Here is a 21,601-nt window from a genome sequence, read left to right on the forward strand (position 1 = left end):
TTTGCTAGTGTGAAAATTCCATTACTAAAAGAAATTGTGACTCTCACAATTTCCAAAGACTAAAACTTAGTGCATTATATAGCCACACATTGCAAACAGTACCCTTCCCTATTCTCTGTTTTCTTTTCTATTTTATTTTTAATATGGAGGCATACCAGCAGCAGACCAAGGAAATGATGACACTTTTATGCCATTGCCAGGAGAGAGATATCCCCCCACCCGTGGGAAAACGAAAGAGGGATTGATCCAAGCTCATTTGGACTATGACAGCAGCCAGGCCATGCAAGCTGGTGTCTGCAGCTGTGGGCAGTGATTCATCAAGATCTGGAGATCCCTTGAACTGCTATTTGCAAACTGTTCTAAAGCATATGGGCTCAGCGGATCCAAGTTTGTGCATGGAGCTGATCCTAAAATTCCAAGAACAACAGGCTGCTAGGAAAGCAGCTGAGAGACAGGCTCTGGCAGCAGAGAGACAAGCTGCTGAGTGCCGTGCTGAGAGACAGAGAGATGCTGCTAGGGAAGCAACTACAAGAGAAGCTGCTGAACGACAGGCTGAGAAAGAGAGTATCAGTTACAGCTTGCGCGGTCTGAGAGAGAAACTGTCTCACCTGTTGTTAGTGCACCTAGAGACTCCTCTGTTCCCAGAGTGCGTGCAGAGAATTTTCCCACTCTGGAGAAAGATGGAGATTTGGATGTATTTCTGCGCAGCTTTGAAAAAGTTTGCAGACAGTTCCAGCTGTCAAGGGAGCAGTGGGCCAAGTATCTTACCCCTGGTCTGAAAGGTCCTGCCTTGGAGGCTTTTGCTGAATGTTCTCCAGAGTTTGATCAGGACTATAATGCAATTAAAGCTACACTGCAGAGGAGATAAACTCTCACTCCTGAGGTGTACAGAAAGAAATTCCGTACTCCGCAGAGGGGTATATCAGAGCGCTTTACTGCAGTTGTGGGAAGCCTGACAACAGCATTTAAGCAGTGGACCAGAGAACTAAAAATTGCCACTATGGAAGAGCTGGAAGATCTAATGGTTAAGGAGCAATTCATACAGCTGTTCCCAGCAGAAGTGCAAGAGTGGGTGCTTGATCACAAGCCCAAAACAGCTTTGGAGGTGGGTGAGCTGGCAGATTTTTACACAGCCAACAGTTCACCAGTGAATGGGTAAAAAAGCCTTTGTTAAGGGGGCATCCACCTGGAAAGGAGCTCCTTCACGGCCCTCCTTCACCAAGCCTGTTCTTCCTTTGTTAAATGTGTCTGTTCCATCTGCGAAAGGAGTGACGAGTGCTGTACCTGGGCAGGGGGATACTGCAGGTGTTTTGCTTGCAACAAAGTGGGCCACATCAGCTCCACTTGCCCAGAGAAGATTAAATTGGTGCAATCAGCTGGATGGAGTCAACCCTCAGAAGTACCAGCATCTGTGTTGTTTGTTACACTGCCAGAGGAAAGCAACAATGAGAACCTACAACCTGTGACTGTTGGAGATAAGGTAACATTGGGACTTTGGGGCACAGATGCAGCAGTGACTCTTGTGCGTCCAGGGCTGGTGAGCTCTGAGGACATTATTTCTGGCAGGACTGTAGCAGTAAAAGGGATTGGGGGAATGCAACTTGCAGTTCCTATGGCACATGTATACCTTGATTGGGGAGTGAGAGAGGTTTAAGAAATGTGGGGGTATCTGAAAATATTCCTAATGATGTTTAACTGGGTACTGATCTGGGTAGACTGTTATTTCTGTATGCACCTGACAATGCTACATGTGACCTAGTGACATTAGCTATAGACCCTGATCTGCAAAGGGTTGTGTGTAAAAAAGCTCAGAGACAGAACCAGGAGGGAGGACAGAGTGCATATGTGCAAAGTGCTGTGCCTGAACTGGGGGTGTCTGTACTGAGATGTGAAAATGTAGAGAATTACTGGGGAGAAAGACAAATAGATGGTGTGGGTCTGTATGTGCTTGAACCAGTAGTATCTGTAGAACAGAGTTTAACTGTACAGTATGAGACTGACTGTGAAGAAAGGCAGATGTCTGTGCCTGAACCAGTAGTATCTGTAGAACAGAGTTTAACTGTACCGGGATAAACTGGCTGTGAGAGTAGGCAGATGGGTGATGTGTGTCTGTTTGTGCTTGAAACAGTGGAGTATATAGAAAGGTGTGAGGATATGGGAGGAAAGAATGACTGGATGACTGGGCCACTGGATGATGTCTGCCATTCTGTGCCAGAACAAGTGGAGTCCCCTGTGGAAAGAGACAGGATATATGGGATAAATGGCAGAAGGAAGATATGTGCTTGTGTGTACCAGTGTCAGAAGGATCCCAAATTCTGCATGAGGATGTGAAGTGGCAGGCTGACTGTGAGAGAGGGCAGAGGGAAAGTATAAACCAATCTGTGCCAGATGCAGCAGTGCCCCAGAATCCAGAGTGTGTGGGGGAGGAGGGTACAGGATACTCCTTGAGAGACCCCAGAGTGAGTATGAAAGAGTGTGGGTTACAGAAAACCCAGTAATCTCAGCTGTGACCTATAAGCAGACTGCACAGACTAGGGGACATAGACTGACACAGACTGCAGATAGAAGGGGGAGGAATACAGAGAAGTGCATTTGCCCAGCACCTCAGTTTAATTCATTACATACACTGATAGGAGTGCAGAGTTAGAGTTCCCAGCTGGCCCAGCAGATAGGCCCCACAGTGGAGAAAATGGGGGTTGCAGTTAGGCAACCCCCTACTAACCATAACAAGGTGCAGGAGTACAGGGATTCTACTTCAGCTGAAGGGAAAGATCCCTGGCTAGTTAATCAAAAGTGGACAGCACACCATATGTTCAGAGGGTGTAGCAAGAAACTAGGCTTTACAGACACCTCTGTAACAGGGTATGATGTACTTTTCAGGGACAAGATGCAAACCTTATTGGGTGATGTACCTGCAAAACCCAGAGATGCCAATGCCATATTCCTACAAAAACTAATTTGTTATAGGGATAGTCTAGTCAAAATTAAACTTGATTCAGATAGAGCATGCAATTTTAAGCACTTTTCTAATTTACTCCTATTATGAATTTTTATTCAATCTCTTGGTATCTTTATTTGAAAAAGCAAGCATGTAAGCTTAGGAGCCGGCCCATTTTTGGTTCAGAACCTGGGTAGCGCTTGCTGATTGGTGGCTATAGAAAGTTTAATTTTGGCTAGACTATCCCTTTAAGAATTTATCCAGTTTCCGCAGGCTGGCCACTCAACTCTTCTACCTAATCAAGCCATACGTTAATTAAGTATGGCTCCAAAAACAATTGCCAGTTCATGTTCTTCGTCCCTTTTATATGTGAGCTTCTGGCTTTTTAATTTACTATCTACAATAAAGTTGACATTTTAAAACTGCGATTTGTCCTCTCCCAAAAGCAATTGGACTATAAGTACTGTAGGTTGATATGCATCAAAATCAGAGTATATTCTTGTATCCAAGGAATCTTTAATTGAAGAACTATCTTTTAAAAGAACCACAGATTTTTTAGAAAATCTGGAATCTACATTATGTGCACCTACACAGAGCTGTAACATTGATACAACAAAGAGATATATGGCATTGTCATCAGACCTGTAATGAATATCAACATCTGAGCAGGGTTAGACCATCCTTTAGTAATCAAGCTTAAAATAACTATTTCAATTTTACACAAATATAATATTAAACATTGTTTCTACCTTATAAATTTTGACTACTTTTTGTGTAAAATTTACATAAATAAAATTTCCTTAAGCAGGTTCATGCTTGGAGAAAAATATTGATTGTTGTCATCTTTTTAAAACAGACAAAAATGTTGGTGCTTCTTCTAGTCTAGGGGAAGTAGGAAATATAAATCCTGACTGGGGAAGATTTTAAATGTGCGCAAGTATAGGAAGCTCTGTTATTATGGTTGAACCTGTGTTTATGCTTTATTGGGGGCCTCATAGAAACATATTTAAGGAGCATGTCAGTACGTCTGTCTATACTATACAAGATATGAGATAATAGAACTAAATTGCAAAGTTGTTTAAAATTGCATGCTTGATCTGAATAATAAGATTTTAATTTTGACTTTACTGTCCCTTTAAACAATGGATGTACTGTTTTAAATCATAAAATGAGTAAAAAGATATAATCTACAGTAAGAAAACAATAAAAATAAAATAAAAGTAAAGATGGACTTGAAATATATATGTTTATGTAACTTGTATTAATTCAAAATCAAACCTATTATTTTATAAATAAATTACTTTTTATTCCATACAAAATATTAAGAAAAACACACTCAAATTCTGTCTGGTGCATAATATGTTAAAATATGTTCAATTTAATCAAAGTTAGACTAAAATTATAAAATTTAATTGGTCTGCAATGAGATCTATTGCCCTTGATGTTGTAACGTAGAAATTCTAATATACAGTATATACTGTATTTCCATAGCAACCCTGTAACTTCAGTGTGCGAGTGCGAACATCTTTATTCTTTAGTGGCATAATGAGAAGGGATTTTTTTATTTTAATAATTTTTTTTATTTTATTTTATTTTGCTATATCATTCAAATTTGTTTAGGCTGGCCGAAACATGTTAGGCTGTGCTTGCTGAATTGTGTTTTTTTTTATCAGAGGCTCTGCTGCACAGGGTCTTTTATTGTGATATGACCTGCTGAGAATAAAGATTTGGATTTTTTACCTTATGACGACGCCTGGATATCATTTCATCTTTATTTCAATATATATATATATATATATATATATATATATATATACATACAAATTCAAAAGGAAGACGTCAGCACCCACAGTTCATCAAAGTGTTGTCTTTATTTACAGTGACATGAAGACAGAAAGCAGCAATGTTTCAGATACATCCAAACCTTAGAACTAGGAGCAGATGGATCCGAAACGTTGCTGCTTTCTGTCTTCATTTCACTGTAAATAAAGACAACACTTTGATGAACTGTGGGTGCTTACGTCTTCAATTTGGATTTTTTTCTATGTATTAGAGGTGTGCAGGACCCTCTGTCGTACGTGCACCCCACAAGAAATAACCACTGCAAACTTTTTTACCTGTGCTGGATCCTCCATTGTGTGTGTATATATATATATAGTCAAATTAATGTGGAACCCCTCTTTAATATAAGAATTTAGTGTACTTTTCTGCTATTTCTAATACTTAATAGTTAGACAGTTTATTCTATGAATGTTCTGCATGAAGTGCAAGATAATATAAACTGAGAAAAATACATTTAAACTTCTACTATCATACTATTTTTTATTGGAAACTATTGGTAACTATACAATCTTAAATCCAAAATATGGAACCATTGAGAGTTTGAGTATAACATTTAGGGGAAAAAAAGAATTATACTTTTTTATTTACAAGGAAGACCTTGAAGTTGAAATAATATATTCTGTATTCTGGGTGGGGACATTTTTTTGGAAAATTAGGTTATTTCCTTATTTCTTGAATGTAGATAATATACTAAAAATAATTATATGATTTGTTATGACTGATGTGCAGAAGCAATTGCCTGAAGTGACTTTAAAATAGAAAAAAAAAAAAAAAATCTAAAAACTGTGTCAGTATAAGGGTAAATTATGACAACGACGAAAGGGTTAAAAATGAAAAGACAAACTAGCCTCTAGATTTAGAGTTTTGTCGGTAAAGACCTGCGGTGGTAACGAGCCTTTTTATTCCAGCGCACCCTTAAGCCAACGCTGGTATTACGAGTTGTCTGAATGGCTGCGTTAGCCTCAGAAAAGTGAGCGTTGAGCCAAATTTAGCTCCACTTCAACCCTCAATACCAGCGTTGCTTACGGTAGCGGTAAGCTGGAAAAACGTGCTCTTGCACGATATTCCCATAGTGAACAATGGGGCTGAGCTGGCTGAAAAAAAAACTAACACCTGCAAAAAAGCAGCATTCAGCTCCTAACACAGCCCCATTGTTTCCTATGGGGAAACAGTTTCTAAGTCTACACCTAACACCCTAACATGAACCCCGAGTCTAAACACCCCTAACCTTACACTTATTAACCCCTAATGTGCCGCCCCCGCTATCGCTGACACCTGCATTTTATTATTAACCCCTAATCTGCCGCTCCGGACACCGCCGCAACCTACATTATCCCTATGAACCCCTAATCTGCTGTCTCTAACATCGCCAACACCTATATTATATTTATTACCCCCTAATCTGCCCCCCCAACCTCGCCGCCACCTACCTACACTTATTAACCCCTAATCTGCCGACCGGACATCGCCACCACTATAATAAATGTATTAACCCCTAAACCGCCGCACTCCCGCCTCGCAAACACTATAATAAATTGTATTAACCCCTAATCTGCCCCCCCAATGTCGCCGCCACCTACTTACAATTATTAACCCCTAATCTGCCGCCCCCAACGTCGCCGCTACTATAATAAAGTTATTAACCCCTAAACCTAAGTCTAACCCTAACACCCCCCTAAGTTAAATATAATTTAAATAAAACAAACTAAAATTACTATCATTAAATAAATTAATCCTATTTAAAACTAAATACTTACCTATAAATAAAACCCTAATATAGCTACAATATAACTAATAGTTACATTGTAGCTATTTTAGGATTTATATTTATTTTACAGGCAACTTTGTATTTATTTGAACTAGGTACAATAGCTATTAAATAGTTATTAACTATTTAATAGCTACCTAGTTAAAATAATTACAAAATTACCTGTAAAATAAATCCTAACCTAAATTACAAATACACCTAACACTACACTATCAATAAATTAATTAAATAAATTACCTACAATTATCTAAACTAAAATACAATTAAATCAACTAAACTATGATACAAAAAACAAAACACTAAATTACAAAAAATAAATAAATATTACAAGAATTTTAATTACACCTAATCTAAGCCCCCTAATAAAATAATAAAGCCCCCCAAAATAATAAAATTCCCTACTCGAAACTAAATTACAAAGTAATCAGCTCTTTTACCAGCCCTTAAAAGGGCTTTTTGCGGGGCACTGCCCCAAAGTAATCAGCTCTTTTACCTGTAAAAAAAAATACAATCCCCCCCAACATTACAACCCACCACCCACACACCCCTACTCTAAAACCCACCCGATTCCCCACTTAAAAAAACCTAACACTACCCCATTGAAGATCACCATACCTTGAGCCGTGTTCAGCCAGCCGGCCACCGATGGGACAGAAGAGGACATCCGGACCGGCAGAAGTCTTCATCCTATCCGGGCAGAAGAGGACATCCGGACCGGCAGACATCTTCATCCAGGCGGCATCTTCTATCTTCATCCTTCCGGAGCGGAGCCATCTTCTATCCAGCCGACGCGGAGCCATCCTCTTCTTCCGACGGACTAATGACGAATGAAGGTTCCTTTAAATTATGTCATCCAAGATGGCGTCCCTCGAATTCCAATTGGCTGATAGGATTCTATCAGCCAATCGGAATTAAGGTAGGAAGAATCTGATTGGTTGATTTAATCAGCCAATCAGATTGAAGTTCAATCCGATTGGCTGATTGGATCAGCCAATAGAATTGACCTTGCATTCTATTGGCTGATCCAATCAGCCAATCAGATTGAACTTCAATCCGATTGGCTGATTAAATCAGCCATTCAGATTTTTCCTACCTTAATTCCGATTGGCTGATAGAATCAATATATAATATATGTTCGATAATTACCTTGTTTTTATTGCTGTGCTGCTGTGTGGCCTGATGTGGTCTCCCGATTCTTGGTATACAGGGAGTGCAGAATTATTAGGCAAGTTGTATTTTTGAGGATTAATTTTATTATTGAACAACAACCATGTTCTCAATGAACCCAAAAAACTCATTAATATCAAAGCTGAATATTTTTGGAAGTAGTTTTTAGTTTGTTTTTAGTTTTAGCTATTTTAGGGGGATATCTGTGTGTGCAGGTGACTATTACTGTGCATAATTATTAGGCAACTTAACAAAAAACAAATATATACCCATTTCAATTATTTTTTTTTACCAGTGAAACCAATATAACATCTCAACATTCACAAATATACATTTCTGACATTAAAAAACAAAACAAAAACAAATCAGTGACCAATATAGCCACCTTTCTTTGCAAGGACACTCAAAAGCCTGCCATCCATGGATTCTGTCAGTGTGTTGATCTGTTCACCATCAACATTGCGTGCAGCAGCAACCACAGCCTCCCAGACACTGTTCAGAGAGGTGTACTGTTTTCCCTCCTTGTAAATCTCACATTTGATGATGGACCACAGGTTCTCAATGGGGTTCAGATCAGGTGAACAAGGAGGCCATGTCATTAGATTTTCTTCTTTTATACCCTTTCTTGCCAGCCACGCTGTGGAGTACTTGGACGCGTGTGATGGAGCATTGTCCTGCATGAAAATCATGTTTTTCTTGAAGGATGCAGACTTCTTCCTGTACCACTGCTTGAAGAAGGTGTCTTCCAGAAACTGGCAGTAGGACTGGGAGTTGAGCTTGACTCCATCCTCAACCCGAAAAGGCCCCACAAGCTCATCTTTGATGATACCAGCCCAAACCAGTACTCCACCTCCACCTTGCTGGCGTCTGAGTCGGACTGGAGCTCTCTGCCCTTTGCCAATCCAGCCACGGGCCCATCCATCTGGCCCATCAAGACTCACTTTCATTTCATCAGTCCATAAAACCTTAGAAAAATCAGTCTTGAGATATTTCTTGGCCCAGTTTTGACGTTTCAGCTTGTCTGTCTTGTTCAGTGGTGGTCGTCTTTCAGCCTTTCTTACCTTGGCCATGTCTCTGAGTATTGCACACCTTGTGCTTTTGGGCGCTCCAGTGATGTTGCAGCTCTGAAATATGGCCAAACTGGTGGCAAGTGGCATCTTGGCAGCTGCACACTTGACTTTTCTCAGTTCATGGGCAGTTATTTTGCACCTTGGTTTTTCCACACGCTTCTTGCGACCCTGTTGACTATTTTGAATGAAACGCTTGATTGTTCGATGATCACGCTTCAGAAGCTTTGCAATTTTAAGAGTGCTGCATCCCTCTGCAAGATATCTCACTATTTTTGACTTTTCTGAGCCTGTCAAGTCCTTCTTTTGACCCATTTTGCCAAAGGAAAGGAAGTTGCCTAATAATTATGCACACCTGATATAGGGTGTTGATGTCATTAGACCACACCCCTTCTCATTACAGAGATGCACATCACCTAATATGCTTAATTGGTAGTAGGCTTTCGAGCCTATACAGCTTGGAGTAAGACAACATGCATAAAGAGGATGATGTGGTCAAAATACTCATTTGCCTAATAATTCTGTACTCCCTGTATAACACTCTGTAGAATATCAGATTAAGGGTTTAAGGGAAATTTTCTGTGAGATCTACACATTTTTGTTGCCATTTTTGTCTCTTTGCATCTCTTATTCTTCCTCACTCACCAAGTTTTCCATTTTTTTCTGCAGGATTTCCTCGGGGGAACACTCTGATGAGAGGTTGCTGCTCAAAAGACGTGTGTCTGGGTCTTTCAGTTTCACTTCTAGTCCAAGCCAGTCAGAAGTTCTACTGTTGTTCAGGCAATCTATGTAATAACGGGGATGTTGAATCATATTTCAGATCCAGCTCATGCAGAGTAGAGATCAGCAGATATGCGCTTGGGTTATTGATATTGTCCTTTACATGCTTACTCAGGGCACTGCTATAAAGTGCACTCACATCACTGACAAACAACAGGAACATCACCTACTCTATAAGGACATATTGAATGTAGACAGGAATAAGTCACACACATTATTGAGAGCATTGTACTTTATATAAAAACATACTAATAATGATAACTAGCTCAACATATGTATAATAACAATAACCATTTGTGTTCAGATTGGAATAACCAACTAAAAACCAACTGTGTTAAGCTTGGGATAGCCAACCAATAACCAACTGTGTTCAGCTTGGAAAATCCAACCAATAACCAGCTGTGTTCAGCTTGGGATAGCCAACAAATAACCAACTGTGTTCAGCTTGGTAAAAACAACCAATAACCAGCTGTGTTCAGCTTGGGAAAAACAACCAATGACCAGTTGTGTTCAGCTTGGATAGCCAACAAATAACCAACTGTGTTTAGCTTGGGGAAAACCAACCAATAACCAGTTGTTTAACTTGGGATAGCCAACAAATAACCAACTGTGTTCACCTTTGTGGCTGTTAAACACATAAGGACAGATTACAAGTCGAAAACAAAAATACAAGCGGCATTGAATCAAAACATTGCTGGAGCGCAATTCATACAGCTTGCGTTTTTGTGCAGGTATTACTAGCCCATGGTTAATTTTTTCATGTTGGATGGCGCAGATGTGTAATTTTCCTCAGACAATAGATTTCTACAAGGGACCACACTAAAATTTATATTGGAAAACAGTTGGCTGCACAGCTGATGGAGTGTAAAAATTCTGCTGAAGTAGTGGAATGTTTTTTTAATGTATAATAGCAAGGCATAACAGTTGAGCCCCCTTCTACCGCTTACCATTGAAAGTATAGGGTGCACTATATAAGTATTTTATTTACTAAATAAAAAAAGTTGTATTGGCAAAGAATATAATATTATCTTTAGCTCAAGTAAATCATAAAGTTTTATTATTATTATTAAGAGTGAATTTATTAAGCTGAACCGTTTTTTATATTTCCTGGAATTAGACACATTCCCAACTAAAGAGTGTTAGTATACTATCAAATAAATATGACTATTATGACTGATGTTTTGTTGACATTTTGGGACATTTCGAGTTTACCACAGGCTGTTTTTGCACTTTGGATGTATCGAGTGTATTACAAGTTGAAAGTAAACGCCTTCACTCGAGCGCAATTTAACACGCGGCAGGTTAATGCAACCTCAGAGCTCTGGTTAACCGATACGCTTGAATAAAAATTTGCACAAAATACGTCAAAATTACATTTAAAAGTACAGTTACTCTCATAATAACACCATCTAATACAACTGTTAAAAAACAAAATTACATTAAAAAGAAATGAGCTCAAAGCTATAAAGTCTCAGATGTAAGGGAAAAAAGGACTGCAAAGGACTTTAACATAGATATATATACATATAGAGGTCAAAATATGTATATGTATATATACATATATATATATATATATATTTCTATATATGTGTGCATATGTATCTTTGTATTTATATGTGTATACATGTATTTACAGATATATATACACATATAAACACATAAATACATATGTACACATATATAGACATATATATATAAGTGCATTGGAGCCCTTGGCAGTTAAGTAACTGAAAACATGAAAAATCATATTTATGCAATATTCATATTTAATAAAGTGTTTATGTATTTACTGTAATTATTTCAAATTCCAATGTTATCGTAATCTGGCCCAGCATTAGAAACCTGCTTTCCTGCAACTGGCTCATTCATGTCCTCTCTGAGTGGTTCAAATGTATGTATCTGGGTTTGTGTCTAGATGTATGTTTGTGCCACTGTTACTACCAGATTTAGTATTTATTTGTATAGAAGTTTGTATTTTTAATTTCAATTAACTGGGTTTCTAAAATATGTTCACTGGCCTTTTGTATGTAAAAATAAATAAAAAAAAGTAACCCACAAAACTATGTGGTTCTTAAAGGGACACATTACTAAAAAAATATTCTTTGTTCCATCGAAAAGTAACTATTTAAACTATAATACAATGCTTTGTGTTTGAAAAATTGATATTCCTGTGCAGAATAAATTAATTTTGTATGTATAAGCTATTCCTGTCAGCCAATGAGCCATTGACACATAGGTATTAGTTGCAAAAAGCAAAACAAAACAAAAGAGAACAAAGTCACAATTTCAATCTCTCGCTAACATCTGGCCCCATTGCATTTCACATTACTACATATGTATATATTATACCAAGGAAATTTCTCTTTTTATATATGAATTGTGCATTATTCTTACTAGGAAATAAAAATGTAGCAGAGTCCGCAGCATTTTTTTTTAAAAGATCCTTTAAAGGGACAGTCTAGTCAAAATTTAAATGTCATGATTCTGATAGGCCATGCAATTTTAAACAACTTTCCAATTTACTTTGATAATCAAATTTGTTTTGTTATCTTGGTATTCTTAGTTGAAAGCTAAACCTAGGTAGGCTCATATTCTTGAAGGCCGCCTCTTATCTGAATACATTTGAATTTTTTTCACAACTAGAGGGTGTTATTTCATGTATGCCATATAGATAACATTGTGGTCATGCCCGTGGAGTTACCTAGGAGTCAGCATTGATTAGCTAAAATGCAAGTCTGTCAAAAGAACTGAAATAAGGGGGCAGTCTGCAGAGTCTTAGATACAAGGTAATCACAGAGGTAAAAAGTATATTAGTATAACAGTGTTGGTTATGCAAAACTGGGGAATGGGTAATAAAGGGATTATCTATCTTTTTAAACAAAAACATTCTGGAGTAGACTGTCCCTTTAAATATTGCTGCCTTTAAAAGTGGGTATGTAAACATATATTACAGTTTATTTTTATTCTGTATTCCTGTCCTGAATTAAAACTACTTTTTTTGTCTTTATGATGGTGCAGTATGTCCCTCTCTGACAGTAGAATTCAGGCAGATTTCTTACCATCCATGTCACTCTGGATTCATTGTGCAGAAGAATGCATTTATTGTTAGTTTCAATATTAATTTAAATAGCATTAGCTTAAAGGAATACTAAACCCAATTTCTTTCATGTAATTGGCAAGAGTCCATGAGCTAGTGACATATGGGATATACAATCCTACCAGGAGGGGCAAAGTTTCCCAAACCTCAAAATGCCTATAAATACACCCCTCACCACACCCACAATTCAGTTTTACAAACTTTGCTTCCTATGGAGGTGATGAAGTAAGTTTGTGCTAAGATTTCTACGTTGATATGCGCTTCTCAGCATTGTTGAAGCCCGATTCCTCTCAGAGTACAGCGAATGTCAGAGGGACGTGAAGGGAGTATCACTTATTGAATACGATGATTTCCCTAGCGGGGGTCTTTTTCATAAGTTCTCTGTTATCGGTCGTAGAGATTCATCTCCTACCTCCCTTTTCAGATCGACGATATACTCTCAATTTACCATTACCTCTACTAATAACTGTTTTAGTACTGGTTTGGCTATCTGCTATATGTGGATGGGTGTCTTTTGGTAAGTATGTTTTTTATTACTTAAGACACCTCAGCTATGGTTTGGCACTTTATGCATTTATATAAAGTTCTAAATATATTTATTGTACTTATATTTGCCATGAGTCAGGTTCATATATTTCCTTCTGCAGACTGTCAGTTTCATATTTGGGGAATATAAACATCTTTTAAAAATGAAATTTATTTCTTACCTGGGGTTTAGTCTTTTTTTCAATTGACTACTTCTTACAAATTGCGGGCGGTATTAGGCCCGCGGGTGCGACAAATGCTAATCTTTATTGCGTCATTTTTGGCGCGAATTTTTTTTTGGCACAAAAGAGTACGTCTATGATGCAAGTTCGTCATTTCCGGCGTCATACTTGACGCCGAGACCTTTCACACGGTTGCGTCATTAGCGATGCGAGTGTGTCATTTCCGGTTATTTTTTGGCGCCAAAACAGTTTAGTTACGTTGTGCGTCATACTTGGCGCCAAACTTTTTTTATTTCAATACCCCATTGATGTTTGCCTCTTGATTTTTTCTCAGAGGGCTATGCTATTTGCATTTTTTCCCATTCCTGAAACTGTCATATAAGGAAATAGATAATTTTGCTTTATATGTTGTTTTTTCTCTTACATTTTGCAAGATGTCTCACTTTGATCCTGCCTCAGAAGCTTCTGCTGGAACATTACTGCCTGACATCGGTTCTACCAAAGCTAAGTGCATTAGTTATAAAATTGTAGAAATTATATTGCCGAATGTCATTTGTAATAGTTGTTTTGTTAAACTTTTACATGCAGATAATGTGTCCATCATTAATAGTACATTGCCAGTTGCAGTTCCTTCAACTTCTAATGTGCATGATATACCTGTAAATTTTAAAGAATTTATTTCTGATTCTATTCTGAAGGCTTTGTCTGCATTTCCACCTTCAAATAAATGTTATAGGTCTTTTTAAAACTTCTCATTTAGTTGATGAAATTTCTAATGACCAACAATATGATAATTTATCCTCTTCTGATAAGGATCTATCTGATTCAGAAGATCCTCCTCAGACATTGACACTGACAAATCTACTTATTTATTTAAAATTGAGTATATGCGTTCTTTATTAAATGAAGTATTAATTACTTTGGATATTGAGGTATCCAGTCCTCTTGACGTTCAGTCTAATAAACGTTTTAATGCTGTTTTTAAACCTCCTGTGGTTTCTCCAGGGGTTTTTCCTATTCCTGAGGCTATTTCTGATATGATTTCTAAGGAATGGAATAAGCCAGGTACTTCTTTTATTCCTTCTTCAAGGTTTAAAAATTGTATCCTTTGCCAGCAAAATCTATAGAGTTTTGGGAAAAGATCCCCAAAGTTGATGGGGCTATTTCTACTCTTGCTAAACGTACCACTATTCCTATGGAAGATAGTACTTCCTTTAAGGATCCTTTAGATAGGAAGCTTGAATCTTATCTAAGGAAGGCCTATTTATATTCAGGTCATCTTCTCAGACCTGCAATTTCTTTGGCTGATGTTGCGGCTGCATCAACTTTCTGGTTGGAGAATTTAGAGCAACAAGAATTGGATTCTGACATATCTAGCATTATTCGCTTACTGCAACATGCTAATCATTTTATTTGTGATGTTAGATCCATGTCTTTAGCTATATTAGCTAGAAGAGCTTTGTGGCTTAAATCTTGGAATGCTGATATGACATCTAAATCTAGATTACTATCTCTTTCTTTCCAAGGTAATAATTTATTTGGTTGTCAGTTGGATTCTATTATTTCAACTGTTACTGGGGGAAAGGGAGTTTTTTTCTGCCTCAGGATAAAAAACCTAAGGGTAAATCTAAGGCTTCTAACCATTTTCGTTCCTTTCGTCAAAATAAGGAACAAAAACTCAATCTTCCACCCAAGGAATCTGCCTCCAATTGGAAGCCTTCCTCAAATTGGAATAAATCCAAGCCTTTTAGGAAACCAAAGTCAGCTCCTAAGTCCGCATGAAGGTGTGGTCCTCATTCCAGCTCAGCTGGTAGGGGGCAGATTAAGGTTTTTCAAGGATATTTGGATAAATTCTGTTCAAAATCAATGGATTCAGAGCATTGTCTCTCTAGGGTATCGAATAGGATTCAGAGTAAGACCTCCTGTGAGAAGATTTTTTCTCTCACATATCCCAGTAAATCCAGTAAAAGCTCAGGCTTTCCTGAAGTGTGTTTCACACCTGGAGTCTTCAGGGGTAATCATGCCAGTTCCTCTTCTGGAACAAGGTTTGGGGTTTTATTCAAATCTATTCATTGTCCCAAAGAAGGAAAATTTATTCAGACCAGTTCTGGAATTGAAAATTTTGAATCGTTATGTAAGAGTACCAACTTTCAAGATGGTGACTATAAGGACTATTCTGCCTTTTGTTCAGCGAGGACATTATATGTCCACAATAGACTTGCAGGATGCATACCTTCATATACACATTATATAAACATTATCAGTTTCTGAGATTCTCTTTTCTAGACAAGCATTACCAATTTGTTGCTCTTCCATTTGGCCTAGCAACCGCTCCAAGAATCTTTTCAAAGGTTCTGGGTGTCCTACTCTCTGTAATCAGAGAACAGGGTATTGCGGTGTTTCCTTACTTAGACGTTATCTTGGTACTAGCTCGGTCTTTACGTACTGCAGAATCTCACACAAATCAACTAGTGTTGTTTCTTCGGAAACATGGTTGGAGGATCAATTTACCAAAAAGTTTCTTGATTCCTCAGACAAGGGTCACCTTTTTAGGCTTCCAGATAGATTCAGTGTCCATGACTCTGTCTCTAACAGACAAGAGATGTTTAAAATTGGTTGCAGCCTGCCGGCACCTTCAGTCTCAGTCATTCCCTTCAGTGGCTATGTGCATGGAAGTTTTAGGTCTCATGACTGCAGCATCGGACACGATCTCCTTTGCTCGTTTTCACATGAGACCTCTTCAGCTTTGTATGCTGAATCAACGGTGCAGGGATTATACAAAGATATCTCAATTAATATCCTTAAATCCCAATGTACGACACTCTCTGACATGGTGGATAGATCACCATCGTTTAGTTCAAGGGGCTTCTTTTGTTCGGCCAACCTGGACTGTGATCACAACAGATGCGAGTCTTTCAGGTTGGGGAGCTGTTTGAGGATCTCTGACAGCACAAGGGGTTTGGAAATTTCAAGAGGCGAGATTTCCAATAAATATTTTAGAACTCTGTGCAATTCTCAGAGCTCTTCAGTTTTGGCCTCTGTTAAAGAGAGAACCGTTCATTTGTTTTCAGACAGACATTTTCACAACAGTGGCATATGTCAATCATCGGGGTGGGACTCACAGTCCCCAAGCTATGAAAGAAGTATCTCGAATACTTGTTTGGGCGGAATCCAGCTCCTGTCTAATCTCTGCGGTGCATATCCCAGGTGTAGACAATTGGGAAGCGGATTATCTCAGCCGCCAGACTTTACATCCAGGGGAGTGGTCTCTCCATCCAGATGTTTTTTTCTCAGATTGTTCAGATATGGGGTCTTCCAGAGATAGATCTCATGGCCTCTCATCTAAACAAGAAACTTCCCAGATACCTATCCAGGTCCAGGGATGTTCAGGCGGAAGCAGTGGATGCGCTGATACTTCCTTGGTGTTATCATCCTGCTTATATCTTCCCGCTTCTAGTTCTACTTCCAAGAGTGATTTCCAAAATCATCATGGAACAATCATTTGTGTTGCTGGTTGCGCCAGCATGGCCACACAGGTTTTGGTATGCAGATCTGGTTCGTATGTCCAGTTGCCCGCCTTAGCCACTTCCGTTACGGCCAGACCTACTATCTCAAGGTCCGTTTTTCCATCAGGATCTCAAATCATTAAATTTGAAGGTATGGAAATTGAACGCTTAGTACTAAGTCATAGAGGTTTCTCTGACTCAGTGATTGATACTATGTTACAAGCTCGTAAATCTATCTCTAGGAAGATTTATTATAGAGTTTGGAAGACTTACATTTCATGGTGTTCTTCTCATAAATTCTCCTGGCAATCTTTTAGAATTCCTAGAATTTTACAGTTTCTTCAGGATAGTTTGGATAAGGTTTTGTCTGCAAGTTCCTTGAAAGGACAAATCTCCGCTCTTTCTGTTTTATTTCACAGAAAGATTGCTATACTTCCTGATATACACTGTTTTGTACAGGCTTTAGTTCATATTAAGCCTGTCATTAAATCAATTTCTCCTCCTTGGAGTCTTAATTTGGTTCTGAAGGCTTTACAGGCTCCTCCATTTGAGCCTATGCATTCTTTGGACATTAAACTACTTTCTTGGAAAGTGGTGTTCCTTTTGGCTATCTCTTCTGCTAGAAGAGTTTCTGAGCTATCTGCTCTTTCTTGTGATTCTCCTTTCTGATTTTTCATCAGGATAAGGCGGTTTTGCGGACTTCATTTGAATTTTTACCTAAGGTTGTGAATTCTAACAACATTAGTAGAGAAATTGTTGTCCCTTCCTTGTGTCCTAATCCTAAGAATCCTTTGGAAAGATCCTTACATTCTTTGGATGTGGTGAGAGCTTTGAAATATTATGTTGAAGCTACTAAAGATTTCAGGAAGATTTCTAGTCTATTTATTATATTTTCTGGTCCTAGGAAAGGTCAGAAGGCCTCTGCTATTTCCTTGGCCTCTTGGTTAAAGCTTTTTGATTCATCAAGCTTATTTGGAGTCGGGTCAAGCCCCGCCTCAGAGAATTATAGCTCATTCTACTAGATCAGTCTCCACTTCGTGGGCTTTTAAGAATGAAGCTTCAGTTGATCAGATTTGCAAAGCAGCGACTTGGTCCTCTTTGCATACATTTACTAAATTCTACCGTTTTTATGTATTTGCTTCTTCGGAAGCAGTTTTTGGTAGAAAAGTTCTTCAGGCAGCTGTTTCAGTTTGATTCTTCTGCTTTTGATTTAAGTTTTTTTCTTTCAAAAATGAAAATAAACTTATTTTTTTGGGTTGTGGATTAATTTTTTCAGCGGTATATGGCTGTTTTTATTTTATTCCCTCCCTCTCTAGTGACTCTTGAGTGGATAACTCCACATCTTGGGTATTGATATCCCATATGTCACTAGCTCATGGACTCTTGCCAATTACATGAAAGAAAACATAATTTATGTAAGAATTTACCTGATATTGGCAAGAGTCCATGAGGCCCACCCTTTTTATGGTGGTTATGATTTTTTTGTATAAAGCACAATTATTTCCAAATTTCCTTTGTTGATGCTTTCTACTCCTTTCTTTATCACCCCACTGCTTGGCTATTCGTTAAACTGAATTGTGGGTGTGGTGTGGGGTGTATTTATAGGCATTTTGAGGTTTGGGAAACTTTGCCCCTCCTGGTAGGATTGTATATCCCATATGTCACTAGCTCATGGACTCTTGCCAATATGAAAGAAATGAATTTATCAGGTAAATTCTTACATAAATTATGATTTTTTTCTTTCATGATTCTGATAGAGCATGCAATTTTAAGCAACTTTCTTATTTACCCCTATTTTAAAGGGACAGTAAACCTGTTTTAAATAAAATGTTTCATTTTGCATCCTGAAACACCTTTGCAATATATTTTTTATTATATATTTTGTCCCACTTTCATATAATTTAGCTCTGAAAATTGAGCAATTTCTAATTCTCTGAAGTTGAAATACACCTGCTGAATTCTCAAGACTAAATCGGCTACATATCTGCCCCTAATTGGCTTTATCTGATAACTGCAAAACACAGCATTTTATATTAACTTTATGACCGTGGCTTGCCTTGTTGCTTGCGTATTAAAGCTCAGGTTGGCTCCTCCAAATAAGGCAAATTGTGATTGGAGTTTGGCTATTGAAAAATAATTGCAATAAAAAGAATGACTTGGTTAATATGTTTTTCTATAGGAACACAACAGAAATGTCTTCTTTATTATTTGTTAATGGGAAAATATTTTAATTTGCTGCACAATATAATTTTTTTTTATATGATGTCCTTTTAAGACCCTGGTAAGCACTGCTAAATATGTACAAATACTCACTGACAAACCTATACGCCATATTCTCTGGCACATCCACAAAAATGTGTCCTGTTTTGAATAAAAACTGTAATAGAATCCCATAGGGAGGTATTCCCCATAAACATGACAACATCTGTATTGTGATACTGATTGGTGGTTGCACAACAGTTTCATTACTTGAAGCAAATAAAGGTGAGGCATTGTGTTGCTTATTTGCATATTGTTACCCAGAGTCCTCTGCTCCAATATAAATCACTGGTTGTTTAGGATTTCTGTGGAGGGATGTGCAAATGGGCTATACAATGATCTACTGAGAATTTCTCCTGAAACTGACAGTTCAGTGCTGACATCTTCTTTCTTAATACAGGTGGCCCTCGTTTTACAACAGTTCAATCTACACCATTTCAGAATAACAACCTTTTTTCCAGTCATGTAACTGCTATTGAAAAGCATTGAGAAGCAGTGCATTTATTAAAATAGCCAGTAGGTGGAGCTGTCCGCTTGTGTTGCAGCAAAGCCAAGCAAGCTGAAATTAATCAGTTTAACCAGACCTGAGCTATCGAGCAGATTTCAAAGGAACAAGATCTTCCTGTCTATAAATTAGTCCAGATTGGAATGCATAGAAATAACTGTTTGCAGAAAAATGCAAGTGAAGTCTGCATTGTGTGATTATTTTATTAGGTTTATAATGCTGTTTAGCAAATGTTTTTGTTCATTTAACTTAGTTTAATTATATATTCTGTGTTCTGTGATTATTTTATTAGGTTTATAATGCTGTTTAGCATTTAAAGTCTTAATTTCAAAGCTTTAAAAATAATGTATTAGGTGTTACTTATGACAATTTTGAGAGGGGCCTGGAACCTGTCTCCCTCACTTCCCATTGACTTACATTATAAAGTGGGTTTCAATTTACAACGGTTTCGATTTACAACCATTCCTTCTGGAACCTAACCCCGGCGTAAACAGGGCTACCTGTATTTTATTACCCAACCCATTCCTTCCCCAAATAATCTAATACGGTGTTTGAAAAATTATGATTTAATTGTAGAAGAAAAACATATTTTACATAATTATTTCAAAAAGCCAAATAATTTCATTTTGTGGTTACAGATGCTATTTATAAACTCTTTTATTGATTTATATCGTAAATAAAACACATTGAATACTTTTTAATACATATGTTTTATTAAGAATGATTGAATTGTGGATATGATATGTAAATAAAATGAGCTTATTCTTTCAGTGTGTCTTTATTTCTTGCTCTGAAAATCTGGGAATCCAGTTAAAATATTATGATGACTGTAAACTTGCCAGTTGCCACAAAAGAAAACCTCTCTCATCTGTAATGTTTTTGTTGTTCTTACATGAAAAAACATATTTCATATGAATTATCTAAATGAGTCCATTTATTTTTAAAGAAATACTGAGTTTATGATTCACAGATCCTACTGACCAGCATTAAAAAGTTTCCTACCTTTCAATGCATTGTAGGCTATGGTATAAAGTATGATATAAAGCAATTTAGTGTCAAAATATTGCATGAGCTGGACAAGAGGTTCTGTCAAGAAAATTAACCTAACTTAAAATCAAATTCACAATCAGATGAATCTTAAAAAGGCATCAAAAACTAAATACATTTTAAAAACATAGCATTGAGGTTTATTTTCCACCCCCTTCTAGTCATTGAAATCTAGGGCCCGATCCGATATGCAGCATCGCCCGCAAAAGCAGGCGACACTGAAATTTGCGCTGGTTTGGTATCCTATATACGGCGTAACCTAGAAGTTACGCTCGTATATTTCTGCCGTCGCCCGTAGTTTTTTGGGCCATAGGCAGGTATACCAAACCAGCGCAGTTTGGTATCCAATATACAGCGTAAGGACTTACGTGGCCTTACGCTGCCTATTGGAGCCCCGTAACTCCCTAAACTAGCTGCAAAATAAACCTAACACTTAACGCATGCGCAATGTCTATCTACCTGTCAACAGCGATCCCCTGCCGCAATCCCTAATAAATTATTTAACCCCTAAACGGCCACACACGGACCCCGCCGCCACCTACATTAAATGTATAACCCCCTAATGTGATCCCCCTACACCATCGCAAGCTACATTACATATTCCCTAATGTGAGCCCCTTACACCGCCGCCATCTACCTTACCTACCCCCTAAAGTGAGCACCTACCCCGCCGCCATCTATCTTACCTACCCCCTAAAGTGAGCCCCTTACACCGGCGCCATCTATTTTAAAAATATTAACCCCTAATTTAATCCCCCTACACCGCCGCCAGCTATATTAACTATATTAACCCTAATTATATTAGGGTTAATATAGTTAATATAGCTATTATATTATATATATTAACTATATTAACCCTAATTATATTAGGGTTAATATAGTTAATATCGTTATTATATTATATATATTAAGTTTAAT

The 21,601-nt window shown here is 37.8% G+C and overlaps 1 protein-coding gene across 1 annotated transcript in view; it reads left to right on the forward strand.

The window, feature by feature from the left end:
* LOC128639060 (urokinase plasminogen activator surface receptor-like) overlaps positions 1-11,622 on the forward strand; it is a 53,582-nt gene extending 41,960 nt beyond the window's left edge. The window contains exon 7 of the mRNA XM_053691203.1: positions 9,452-11,622. Within this exon, the coding sequence (XP_053547178.1) occupies positions 9,452-9,690 (239 nt within the window). The 3' untranslated portion in view covers positions 9,691-11,622. The remainder of the gene's footprint in view (positions 1-9,451) is intronic.
* The last annotated feature ends 9,979 nt before the right edge of the window (positions 11,623-21,601 follow it).

This window comes from Bombina bombina, chromosome 8 (genome assembly GCF_027579735.1).
Source record: "Bombina bombina isolate aBomBom1 chromosome 8, aBomBom1.pri, whole genome shotgun sequence".
Classification (NCBI taxonomy): Eukaryota; Metazoa; Chordata; class Amphibia; order Anura; family Bombinatoridae; genus Bombina; species Bombina bombina.